Source organism: Dipodomys ordii, unplaced genomic scaffold (assembly GCF_000151885.1).
Source record: "Dipodomys ordii isolate 6190 unplaced genomic scaffold, Dord_2.0 Scaffold92, whole genome shotgun sequence".
Taxonomy (NCBI): Eukaryota; Metazoa; Chordata; class Mammalia; order Rodentia; family Heteromyidae; genus Dipodomys; species Dipodomys ordii.
In genome coordinates this window covers 697614-711120 of record NW_012267308.1, presented here as the reverse complement: position 1 = coordinate 711120, position 13507 = coordinate 697614, and the positions used below count along the sequence as shown (strand labels likewise).

Genomic DNA, 13507 nt, shown 5'->3' with positions numbered 1-13507 from the left:
TTTTTTGAGGGGGGTCTGGTCATGGGGCCTGAACTCTGGGCCTGGGCGCTGTCCCTCAGCTCTTCAGCTCAAGGCTAGTGCGCTACCACTATAGCCACAGTGCCACTTCCAGCTTTTTTCTTTTTTTGCTTATGTGGTGCTGAGGAATCGAACTCAGGGCCTCATGCATGCAAGGCAAGCACTCTACCACTGAGCCACCTTCCCAGCCCCAGGCTCTTGTTCTTCTGTGTGAAGTTTTGTTTTTAGCAGTACTGAGGTTTGAACTGAGAACCTTAACTTGCTAGACAGATATTCTACCAGTTCAGCCATCACCCCACCCCTTTTGGCTTTAGTTATTTTTCAGATAGGGTCTCTAACATTCACTTAGACCAGATTCAAACCCTGAGTGTACCTACAGTGTCCTGCCAGGCTGTGATTCCAGGCATGTGCTACCATGCCCAGCCACAAAGACTCTTCTTCATAGAAAAATACCAGCCCATAAATACAGCAACAATAACTGACTTGGAAAAGATCAGCCATGGAACAGACATTTTGGGGTACAGAATTCCACGCTGTCTTAGAGCACTGCTACACACTTAAAGGGCTTCTTTTGTGCACAGAGCAAAGGCCCATGTAAGGTGCACAGCCCTGGTAGACACCACGTTAAACCTGTGGTATGATACAGTGGGAAGCCAGCACCACTGCCGACCCCCGGTCTTCCAAGACGCCAGACTTGCTTTCTTCCTCTTTCTTCCAATTGTGGGACATCTATAAGGGAATTGTGGTGATCTCTCCAAAAGTACCCATTTCCTAGAGGAAATTCAGCAGGAGGGTTGTTACAGATGAAAGGAGACAAGACCCACAGCCTGATGAAATGGTGGCCTTGCACTGCAAAAGAAAGCTATACTGGACCCCTTTGGGGGAGGAGGGGGAAACACAAGGAAAGGGGGATTTTAATTTGTTGGCTGTCAATGTTAATTTCTTGGGTCTGAAACAACACATTATGGTTATATAGGAGAATGACCTTGTTCTAAAAAGATATGTGGCTAAGAACTAAGGATGTGATAATATCTGCAATTTCTTTTCAAACAGCTCAGCAGGGGAAAAAGAAAGAAAGAAAAGAGGAACAGAGAGAAAGAAAAAGCAGCCAACAAAGGCAGGACTTGTGCATACTACAGTAGGTTTATTAAGAACATCTAAACCACTGCGGCCACCATGGTCTCCAGGCCTAGTCTCCAGGACTGGGGGTGGCAGTATATCCTGACAATGAATGAGCTGCTTTATAAAAATAGTAACTTACAAGTAGTAAGTCTGAAACTCACCCCCTGACAAAATAAATATGCTTTAGCCTATACTTGCAAACACAGCTTGTATTTCTTAAAAATGAGGGGTGGGGGGAGAGAGATGGAGGACAGAGTAGAAGGTGTGTCTCAAGTGATACAGCACAAGCGTTGAGTGAAAAAGCTAAGGGATAGGGCTGGGATGTAGCTCAGTGGCAAAGCACTTGCCTAGCAAGCGCAACGTCGTGGGTTCGATCCCCAGTACCAAAAAAGAAAAGACCAAAAAAAAAAAAAAAAGCTAAGGGATAACAGCCAGGTCCTGAATTCTAGCCCCAACACTAGCACAAATGCTAGAACAATCCAGGCCTGGTGGCTCATGCCTAGAATCCATGCTACTCAAGAAGCTAAGAACTAGTGGATCACAGTTCTAAGCCAGCCCAAGCAGAAAAGCCCAACAGGCTCCATCTTCAAATAACAAGCAAAATGCCAGACTGGAAGCATGGCTCAAGTATTAGAGCAAGAAAATGTGAGCAAGAAAGCTGAGAAACTGAGCCAGAGTGCAAGGTCCTGAGTTCAAGCCCCCTCAAGAAAGGGGAGGGGGAGGACTTCAACATTACAATGACCAAATGCTCTGTCTTTAATACTCCCTTGTAACTATTCAACTTTAGGGGGGGAAAACTGTTTTCTAAAATGTAAGACGCTTATCAAACTAAAGCTAGAAGGAAACTTGTTTGCTTGATGAAAAGTAAATATAAAAATACCCATATCCTTCATGGTGAACTTGCAGACTTTTACTCAAAATCCCAACCATTTGGTTCTGCACTAGATTCTCGCCAGAACCAAAGGCAAAAGAGAGGGAAAAGGGAGGGGAGAAGGAAGAGAGCGAGGGAGAGAGGAGAGGGGGGAGAAAGAAAGAAAGCCAGCCACATGACTAAGCCCTTGCAGACTAAGACCATGATGCACTATCAGCCAATGGAACAGTTGAGAAAGAAATGTACATATGTGGATATGTAGTTACCTGACCTATGACAAAGAGGACACTAAGTGCACGTACCACAGATGTGCCAGCAATGTGATGGGCAGGGACCATCCATGTGGTCCCGATCCCTCACAATTCACAGTCAATTCAAGCAAGCAAATCAAGAGAGAAGCTTCTAGAAGACAATGGAAGATGACAACTTCAGAACTCCAGAAGAGGGCGGGGATGAAGCTCAAAGGTAGAGTACTTGTCTATATACTGCACATGTGCCTGGGCCCCATTCACAGCACCCAAAAAACAAGATGCAAGAAAACACCAACTCTATTAAGAAACTACTGTTAAAAGTAACTATTCAACAAAAGGACACAGAGTGCTAACTCAAGCCCAGGACTAAGTAAAACACAATTTTTTCCAGACTTATTGATAAAACATTTGTATCAAAAATCTATGAAGAAAGCCAGGCACTGTTGGCTCACGCCTGTAATCCTAGCTACTCGGGAGGCTGAGATCTGAGGCTAGTGGTTCAAAGCCAGCCCTTGCAGGAAAGTCTGTGAGACTCTTATCTCTAATAAACCACTCAGAGAACCGGAAGTGAGGGACTGGGAAGGTGGCTCAGTGGTAGAGTGCTTGCCTCACATGCATGAGGCCATGGGTTCCATTCCTCAGCACCACATAAGCAGAATAAAAACATTAAAAAAAAAAAAACAAAAACAAGTGGCTCTGTGGCTCAAGTGGTAGAGTGCTAGCCTAGAGCTGAAGAGCTGAGGGACAGCACCCAGGCCCAGAGTTCAAGCCCTATGACCTACAAAAATATATATATGAAGAGTCAAGCACAGATGGCTCATACCTGTAAGGCTAGCTAACCAGAGGCTGAAATCTAAGAATCCTAGTTCAATGTCAGCCTGGGCAGGAAAATCCATGAGACTTTTAGCTCCAATTAACCTTCAAAAGACCAGAAGCAGAGGTGTGACTCAGGATAGACCAACCTTGAGTGAAAATGCTAAGGGAAAGTGCCCAGGCCCTGAGCTCAAGCCCCAAGGATGGAGGGAGGAAAGGAAAGAGGGAAAGGAGAGAAGGGGGGAAGAAGGGAGGGAGGGAGGGACCATTTATTTCTAATGTGCTTAATTCTCCAAGGGTCTATTACCAGGAAAGCATAAACTATTTCAAAATTCTAGAAAAGAATTACATGAGGCACTCAATAATTTTTTCCAAATGAGTTTTCCAATCTTAACTATTATCTCAGAAATAAACCAAAGAAGGGGCTGGGAAGGTGGCTCTAGTGGTAGAGTGCTTGCCTTGCATGAATGAGGCCCTGGGTTCGATTCCTCAGCAGAAAAAGCTGAAGTGGCACTGTGGCTCAAGTGGTAGAGCACTAGTCTTGAGCTGAAGAGCTGAGGGACAGCATCTAGGCCAAGAGTTCAGGCCCCACGACCAACCAAAAAAAAAAAAAAAAAACCCTAACTATACTACCCAATTCTTTCTTCATAGCATCATAAAAATCTCAGCAATTCTACTAGTAAAGTATAGTAGTATCTGAACATATAAAATACAGCTAGCCCAGAAATACAACCTTAACCAAGGAACCAAAGTTTCAACATGATGCAACTTGAGGAAGAATCAGACAACAGGATCTCAGCAAAGGAAACTGCCTGGAACAGGCCAAATCATTACACAAAGCACACATAAGCCCTTACCAAATGCCTTACTGCTATTAAAAAAAAAAAAAAAACCAGTCTAAAAAATGATTCAAATTTCCTTCTACCTAGCATCTTGTGTCTGAGTATTAAGATCAAAGAAAACCTTTCAGGGGCAAGAAGAAAAAAAAAACCCTAGGATGTCAGAATAAATTAAATTACACCAGCTCTTCAGTGACTAAAAAGTAAACCTGCCTAACTGGTGTTCAAACCAGCCAAGAGTCATCTTTCAAGCTCAGAAGGTGTTTAGAAATTAAAGATACAACATCTCACCTTTGAATAAAAATAAAGTTTTATCAACATCAAAAGGAAAAGGAAAATGGAATCCAACTCCAGAAACTTTGAAGTTGTGCTTTTAAAACCATAGGATGCTTTTGTATTTTGCCAGTACTGATTTGAACTCAGGGCCTTGCACTTGGCTTGCTTTGCTAGCTCAGCTAGTGCTCTACCACTGGAATCATGGTTCCAGTCCAGCTTTTTGGCTGGTTATTCTGAAGATGTACTCTTCTGCCAGACTGGTATTGAACTATGATCCTCCAGACCTCAGTCTTTTGAGCTGCTAGCATCAGCTTGCAATGTTTCTTCAATACAAAGTGAATATGTACACATAGCCTGAAGCATACTCCTCCAAAGAACACACACTACATTAGATGTAGTGCATTTTTTGACGAACCCCTTAATGCTGCATTTTTTCAATTATTATAGACAAAGCTACAAGAAACTTTTCTTACTTTTTGTTGACAAAGATTTTTTTCAATAAAAATTAAAAGGCAATAAATAGGAGTTTTGTTTTGTTGCCCACACTGAGGCTTAAACTGAGGGCCTAGAATAAACTGAGGGCCTAGAACTTACTCAGCTTTTTCAAGCAAGGCTGGCATCCTACTACTTGAACCACAGTGCCACTTCCGGTTTTCTGGTGTTAACTGCAGATAAGTCTCACAGACCTTCCTGTCTGGGCTGGTTCTGATCCATGATCCTCAGTTCGCAGCCTTTTGAGTAGCAATGATTATTGGCCTGAGCCACCAGTGCCTGGTAAGATTGTCTTAATAGGGCTGGGAAGGTGGCTCAGTGGTAGAGCGCTTGCCTTGCATGCCTGAGGCCCTGGGTTCAATTCCTCAGCACCACATAAGCAAAACGAAAAAAAGCTGGAAATGGCGCTGTGGCTCAAGTGGTAGAGTGCTAGCCTTGAGCTGAAGAGTGGAGGGACAGCGCCTAGGCCCAGAGTTCAGGCCCCACAACCGGATCCCCCCCCCAAAAAAAAAAGGTTGTTTTAATAGCTTCTTTTCGCTGTTGTGCTTTTAAAAGCTACAGCCTGAGGCACCTACCTTATATATTAAACTTATTCCAGTACTGAATTTGCAGCCTGCAAGATAGACTGAGAGGACAGCTTTCAAATCATTTTCTCACCAAAACCAGCAGGACAGTCATCCAAGTCACTTTCTCAGGGTTTATCTCTTGCTCCTGGCAAGAGATAAAAATCCCTGACTGAGCCGGGCGCTGGTGGCTCACGCCTGTAATCCTAGCTACTCAGGAGGCTGAGATCTGAGGGCGCTGGTGGCTCACGCCTGTAATCCTAGCTACTCAGGAGGCTGAGATCTGAGGATCGTGGTTCAAAGCCAGCCCCGGCAGGAGAGACCGTCAGACTCCTATCTCCAATAAACCACCAGAAAATCGGAAGTGGCACTGTAGCTCAAGTGGTAGAGCGCTCGCCTTGAGCTGAAGAGCTGAGGGACAGCGCCCAGGCCCAGAGTTCAAGCCCCACGGCCGACAAAAAAAAAAAATCCCTGACTGACACAGAGATTCAACAATGACATTTTTCCCTCTAAAACTCACAATGTGCCCAAGCTTCTGCTGGAGTACCAGCTAGCATCTACTGCACAACTAAAACAGAGATGGGAAACCTAAATCAAGTCCCACACAGAAGTTCTTAATTCACTGTTTCATCAGCAAAACTTTCCTATAATACACACTACTTAAACCCCAGTTCTGTCACCAGTACAGCTGTGGGTCTCCTGTCCACTGATACAAATACTGCCATTAAAATCAATGTGGTCTAGCCAGGCACTGCTGGCTTACCTAGCTAATCAGGAGGGTGAGATTCAACAAGCTCACCCAACACAGCAAAGGCCATAAGAATCTTAGCTACAGTTAATCACACCCACTCGCCAAAAAAAAAAAAAAAGGCCAGAAATGGCATTGTCACAAGTAGCACTAGTCTTGGACAAAAAAGACAAAGGATAGCGCCTAGGCCCTAAATTCAAGCCTTAGTACTGGCTAGATATACAAACAGTCTGGTTACTGAGAGGACTTTCTCATGAGATATGTATGCATGTTTATTTCATGTGCCCAATTAATATGAACACAAGACACACACAATGGCCTGGACCATGCCCTCTGAAGTCACTCAGCCTGACACAGACTATGACTATTACAGACAACTGGTTGTCTCAAATGCTGCCACACTTAACTACACCTGCAAGCAGTCCAGAGCACCCCAAGAAGTATTCTTCGAATACCCCAACATCACAATAAAACCAGGGATCTTCTCTTTTAATGATGGAGGAAACACATGGATCCAGAGATAGTCATACTTCGTATTATGGAGAGAATTCTACTCCAGACTAAACACCCAGAAACATATCTCCTGAAGGCTTATTCAACATTTTCACAACAAAAATTGTTAATAGTTTTGTTAGCAAGAAATAGGGTTTGATATGGGGCTAACTTTTCTTCTCTCCTTCTGTTTCTTATTAAAAGGGAAAGTACTTTGTAATTTAAATACAATAAAGTAGGTGAAATCTTAAAGCCCCATCCATGTGGAAATAAGTCACAGGCTTAAAAACCCCCAGTGGTTTTATTGGAGGAAAATAATTCACAAAAGTAAAACTAATGCAAACTAATAATAATAAACCAACCAGAACAAAGTAGAGAAGTTTTTCACTGTTTATCCCAACAAGTGGTTTAGCAGGGTTTCTTAGATTCAATAAAAATCCTGGAATTGCTGGAGGCTGGTGGCTCACCCCTTTCTTTAGTCCAAGCTACTCAGAAGGCTGAGATCTGAGGCTCTTAGTTCGAAGCCAGCCCAGGCAGGAAAATCCGTAACTCTTATCTCCAACTAACCTCCCAAAAGTCAGAAGTTCAAGTGAGAGAGCTCAGGGATAGCACCCTGAGTTCAAGCCCCAAAGCACGGAAAGAAAATAGGAAGCTGAGTAGATTTCCACAAACACTTCACTCTGTTTGTATTTTTTTATTTTATTTTCTTGTGCGTATGTTCCATTCCTGAGGCCTGAACTCAGCCTCATGCCCTGTATTGGCTATTTCCACTCAGGCTGGTGCTCTACCACTTGAACCACACCTCCACTTCCAACTGCCAATAGTCCCAAAAACTTTTCCTGCCTAGGCTGGCTTTGAACCGAGATCCTCAGATCTCAGCTTCCTGAGAAGCTAGATTACATGTGCGAAACTCAACTTCTTTAATATCCCATTAGAACTATATACAAAACTTTCTCCTCTCTTCACAGGCAGCTTAAAAACTCAACTCAATAGACAAGTGTCATAAAAACTTAGCAAAGAGGGAGTTGCTATTTCAAACACACACACACAGAGGACCGCACCGGCCAGGAGTATCCTTCCAAACATCACACGACTTTTCCATGCTATCCAAATCATAACCAACAAAGTTTACTTTTAATCAACAGGAAGATAAGAAGCTACATAAAAATTCCGCAAAGGGATCACTTTTCAACGGTGCGTTCCTCCCTTTCCCCCTTTCTCCCCCTCCCTCCCGCAAAACTTCCCACACACTCCGGAAAGCGGTGTTCAGAACAAACCCCACTTTGGGCGTTCACCAAGGTCGGGGGGGGGGGGCTGTAGAGAAAAAAAGGTAACAAACAGCACGCAACCCAAGTTTCTCCCCCACCTCCAGCCCCCGCCCCGTACTTTCCGTGAGGCCCCCGGACTCGCCCCGCAGATCTTGAGGGGCCGGACGGGGCTCTTAGCCCCCACCACCACCACCACCATCACACAAACACGGATTATGAGGGGGCCCGGCCTGGAGGTTTCCGTGCAGCTCCCAGACTCCCCGCAGATAGTGGGGGGCCCCGGGACGGGGCTGGGACTCCCGAGCCCCCGCGGATCGTGAGGGGCCGGGTCAGGAGAGGGCCAGGCTGGGGCTCCCGACATCCCGCAGACCGTGGGGGGCCCGGCCCGGGGAATGGGGGGTGCTCCGGGGCCGCAGGCGGAAGCGCGGCCTGTTACCTTTTCCTGCTCCTCGCGGAGCCGCGCCACCTCGGGGGCGCGCAGGGGCGCCGCTGCCGGTTCGGGGGGCTCGGGATCCGGTGGGGCGGCCATGGCGGGGCCTCAACGAGGCGAACGAGTCCTAAACAAGTGTTTATGGAGGCGGCGTGGAGCCCGCGTGCTCCCCCGCATGCACCGCGCGCCCGGCGCCGAGGAGGCCGCGCTTCTCGTCACCCGAGCCCCGGGGGCCGCTGCTCGTGTCCGGGCTGCCCGAGGCCGCATCTCACACGTGCATACCGCCGGCTTCGAGCCGCAGGCCGGACGCCCAGAGCTCCAGCTGCTCTCCCGTGGAGCGGGACCCCCAAAACACACGCACGCACCCGAGCGTCCTGGAGCGGTCGCACCTCCGGCGCGTCATCCGTAAAGCCCGCCCCTAATCCCGGCCCTAGCCACGCCCCCGCGCAGCGCGCTGATTAGCGCACATACCCGCGCAGGCTCCGCCCCCCTCTGCCCGCCCATACGCAGCACGTTGGTTAGCCACTATGCCCCAATGCTGGCTCCGCCCATATAGTGGCCCCGCCCCCTAGTCACGCCCACACAGGGCCCAGGAGAAAACTGTGGCTCAAATCGAAGAGCACCAGCCTTGAGCAAAAATGCATAAGGACGGTGGCTAGGCTCCTCGCTCTCTTGCTGGCCTCGCCCCCGAGTGCTCCAGGTGGGGGACCCAGTGTCCTGGCCCTGTGTAAACTTCTGGATGTTTCCATTCCCGCCAATACCTGGGCTTGATGTCTCCTGGACACCTTGAGGCACGTGTAGTCAGGGTATTCCAACCACTGAAAGTTGCATCTGGAAGTTAGGATTTAAATGCGTGCTTTGAAGCTGATTCATAAACTCATTTAATTAGCAAACTCAACTCTTTCCTATGCTTTTCTAATGAATTAAAATATGCAATTATATTTTGCATGCATTAATTAGTGCACATATTAAAAGTCCTTTATATATATTAAGTTGCTGCACTAATGCTACTGTTACTACAGGTGGATCCTTTTAAAATAATTTTTGTAGACTGGTAGTGATATAATCCTAGCTACTCAGGGGGCTGAGATCTAGAGGATCAGGGTTTGAAACCAGTCTTTGTAGACAAATCTAAGACACTCTCTCTCCAAGTCACCAGGAAAAAAAATTAAAAAGCTGAGATGGAGGCATGGCTTAAGTGGTAAAAAGCAAGTTGAGTCCAGCCAGGTGTGGGTTGCTCACGCTTGTAATCCTAGCTACTCAGGAGGCTGAGATCTGAGGATCACGGTTCAAAGCCAGCCCTGGCAGGAAAGTCCATGAAACTCTTATCTCCAATAAACCACCAGAAAGCCAGAAGTGGCGCTGTAGCTCAAGTGGTAGAGCGCTAGTCTTGAGCTGAAGAACTGAGGGACAGCGCTCAGGCCCAGAATTCAAGCCCCATGAATGACAAAAAAAAAAAAAAGCAAGTTGAATCAACCCTGAGTCTGAATCTTGTTACCAACAATATGTAAATGTGTGTGTGTGTGTGTGTGTGTTTCTTAAGTAATTGCCTGAACATCTCTACTTAGAACTCCTATACCCACCTTCTCACTCAGCTCTTTGTACAGCTTCTGTGTACACCAGGCCTTGGGTTAATCTTACTGCATCAATGGAATAGACTTTTCCTTATGCAGTGCTTTTTCAAGCATGGAAATGGGTCCGGTTCCTTCAGCTCTGGGTGGAAGTGGAGAGATGGAGGACACCTCCCTGTTGCTTGCCTCTACTTCCCCATCACTGCTGGCCAGCTCCCAAGTCTAAATTTACCATAATTGTATTTGAGCCAAAGAATAAAACAGCATCAGGTACAGGCTCATACCTGTACTCCTCGGAACTCAGGAGACTGAGATTTGAGGATCACAGTTCGAAGGCAGCTTGAATAAGAAAGTCCACGAGACTTTTATCTCCAATGAGTTAGCAAAAAAACCTGGAAGTGGAGCTAGCTGTTGTTCAAGAAATAGAGTGCCAGCCCTCAGCAGCAAAAAAGCTAAAGGTACATAATGTCCTGAGTTCAAACCTCTGTACTGGAACAAACAAAAAAAGACTAAAAGGAAAAGAAGGTACATGGAGAAAATCTTCCATTCTTCCTATGAAGAAAACAAGAGTCATGGAAGAAAAATGATGACAATCTGAACTTTTCTTTTCTTTTTTCTTTTTTTTTTTTGGGGGGGGGTCTGGTCATGGGGCCTGAACTCTGGTCCTGGGCACTGTCCCTCAGCTCTTCAGCTCAAGGCAAGTGCTCTACCACTTAGGCACAGTGCCACTTCCAGTTTTTTTTTTCTGCTTATGTGGTGCTGAGGAATCGAACCCAGGGCTTCGTGCATGCAAGGCAAGTGCTCTACCACTGAGCCACCTTCCCAGCCCCAATCTGAACTTTTCTGAAAATTAAAATGTTTTTGCTCTTGGAAAAATCCCTCTATCAAAATAAAATGGGAACTTATGCACAAGTAAAAATGTTCAATACCTGCTTTGTATACATGATATATAAATTAGACACATATACATACAGATTCATTTATACATACACAGTCACATGTATTTTTGCCCATGATAGATCTCCAGCCACTCAGCAAGAGATCTCAAAACAAAGAGCTGACAATTCCAAGTGTTGACAAAGATTTCAAACCAATGAAACTGGACTGGAGGCATGGTTCAAGTCATAGAGTACCAGTCATGAGCAAGCCAAGCAAGCACTCAAGGTCCTAAGTTCAAGTCCTAATACTTTCATATGCTACTCGAAGTATATAAAATAATATATATTCTTTGGAAAGCTGGATTTTTTACTTTTTGTAAAGTTAAGCACAAATTTTCCATTCCTCCTCTGGGTATAATACTCAGGAGAAATTAACACACACATAGTTTTGGTGAACAGTTTTATTTGTTTATTTTTTTAAGTAGTTGTACAAGGGTATTTTATTTCAATAAGTCAAATTACGAGTGCATGCATCTTGACCAATATCACCCCTACCATTGTTCTCCTCTATCATTCCCAAATGCAGCCATACCTTCACGTTACATAGTTTGTCTTATTACATAATGTACATTGAATATTTGGACCATATTAGCCCACCCTTCCTCTGTCCATGTGCCTTCCCTCCTTTCTTCTCCCTCCTCCACAAAACATGTTCCAGCTTCCTGGTAATTCAGTTTGTTCAACTGTTCATTAGTGGTTCAGGGGAGTTGAGCCATTAGAATCCTCCCCTGAGTATACCATCCTTTAGTCAATTTCTTTGTGTGTTTATGTATAAAACACTGTATATATTACCATGTATGTTTGTATTTTAGATCTAACTTCCACATAGGAGACAAAATGTATCCTCTGTCTCTTTGAGCCTGACTTACTTCACTTAACATAATTTCTTTTCAGGTCCATCCATTTGCCTGCAAATGACATAAATTCTTCCTGATAGATGAGCAAAATTCCAATGTATATGCAATATATATTAGAATATGTACTCCTATATATTCCTATATTTATTCCTATATTTATAAGCATATATATTCCAAAAGCTAGATACATACATACATATGTATGATAGATAGATATAGGTACCTAGATAGAAATTACGTTTTCTTTCATTCATTGAGAGGCATCTGGTGTCTGTTTCTATAAGGTGAATAGTGCAGCAATAAAACATGGCTCTGTGTGTTGCTTTACTTTAACCTGGCTTAGAATCTTCTGGATGCATCCCCAAGTATGGGGGGATCTTCCAAACTGCCTTCCACAATGGCATCACTAGTTTACATTCCCATCAACAGTGTAATAGAGTTCCTTTGAACCCATGTTCTCACCAACACACACATCATCTGCAAAGGCACTACCAACAAGATGATCACTAGACACCTCTGGACATGGCAAGGAGGAGTTTTACAGATATAAAAAGGAGATGATCCTGGATTGTACAAATCTGGCCACATAGACTATAATATGTAGCAAACTTTCCCAGATAGAAGCAGCAGAGTTGGCAGCTGGTCAGGCATAGTGGTGCATGCCGATAGTCTAGGCACTCAGGGTACTAAAGCAGGAAGATCTCCAGTCCTTGGCCAGTCTGGGCTACATAGCAAGAGAAAGGCCAGATTAGGCTCTGCAGCAAGACACAGAACAATAACAATGGCAAGGCCCAGAGTTCAAACCCCAGTAACACTAACAGAGAGGCCAAGACTCTGAGAAAGGGGGAGGGACAAAGAACGAGGAGGAGGAGGGAAGAAAAGAAGGAAGGAAGGAAGGAAGGAAGGAAGGAAGGAAGGAAGGAAAGGAAGAAATTAGAAAGCCTTTGATTCACTGATTCACGGGCAGCCATGAGCAGGACCTGAAGGCACATAGTTGTCTGAGTAAGGAAACAACCTCAGCCTATAAAGAAATCAAACAATCTGGATGCTGGTGGCTCACACCTGTAATCTTAGCTACTCAGGAGGCTGAGATCTGAGGATTGCAGTTCAAAGCCAACCTGGATAAGAAAGTCCGTGAGACTCATCTCCAGTTGATCATCAGAAAGCCAGAAGTGGAGCTGTGGCTCAAGCAGTAGAATACTAGCCTTGAATGAAAAAGCTCCTAGGACAGAGCCCAGGTCCTGAGTTCAAGCCCCAAGACCAGCACCAAAAAAATTTAAAAAAAAAAAAGAATCTAAAAGTGAAAGATTCTACATCTAGGGAATACACAATCAGACTTAAGTAAAATCTACAAAACCCAGACTAACAGCAATAAAGCTTGTTTGCCTTCGCAGCGGCTGGTGGGGTGGGGGGAGAGACAGGAGAGAGGGTAGAGGGGCAGGAGGAAATCTGGGGTGGGCAGAGGGGGCAAGAGAAACGTTCTGTCTCCTACTGAGCACACACATCTGCCAGACTCATCAAAGTGTAGGTTTTAAATGGATGCAGGGTTTTGTATGAAAATTAAACCTCAATTAATTTGATTAAAAAAATAAAATTCAAAGGCATCCAGGGGTGCCTTTTAGAAATTCTTAGAAGAAAGGCATATAATTTTTTTCTGATAGATTTGAGTCTCTCTTTACTTTGATTGGAATGGCACTACATTTCTAGACTAATCTGTAGGGACTGGTTATCATTCAAGAAAGTCCTTCCACTTACGGACAGGATAAGTCCTTTTACTGGAGGAGTGGGGAGCGGGGGGTGGGGGGGGTGGTTATGGGGCTTGAACTCAGGGCCTGGGTGCTTTCCCTGAGCTTTTTTGCTCAAGGCTAGTGCTCTATCACTTGAGTCACACCTTCACTTCTGACTTTTTGGTGGTTCATTGGAGATAAGAGTCTCATGGACTTTCCTGCCCAGACTGG

General features: G+C 45.1%; 1 protein-coding gene across 1 annotated transcript in view; it reads right to left on the bottom strand.

Annotated features, from left to right (window-relative positions):
* Uri1 (URI1, prefoldin-like chaperone) overlaps positions 1–8566 on the bottom strand; it is a 54767-nt gene extending 46201 nt beyond the window's left edge. The window contains exon 1 of the mRNA XM_013026345.1: positions 8190–8566. Within this exon, the coding sequence (XP_012881799.1) occupies positions 8190–8282 (93 nt within the window). The 5' untranslated portion in view covers positions 8283–8566. The remainder of the gene's footprint in view (positions 1–8189) is intronic.
* Between the last annotated feature and the right edge of the window lie 4941 nt (positions 8567–13507).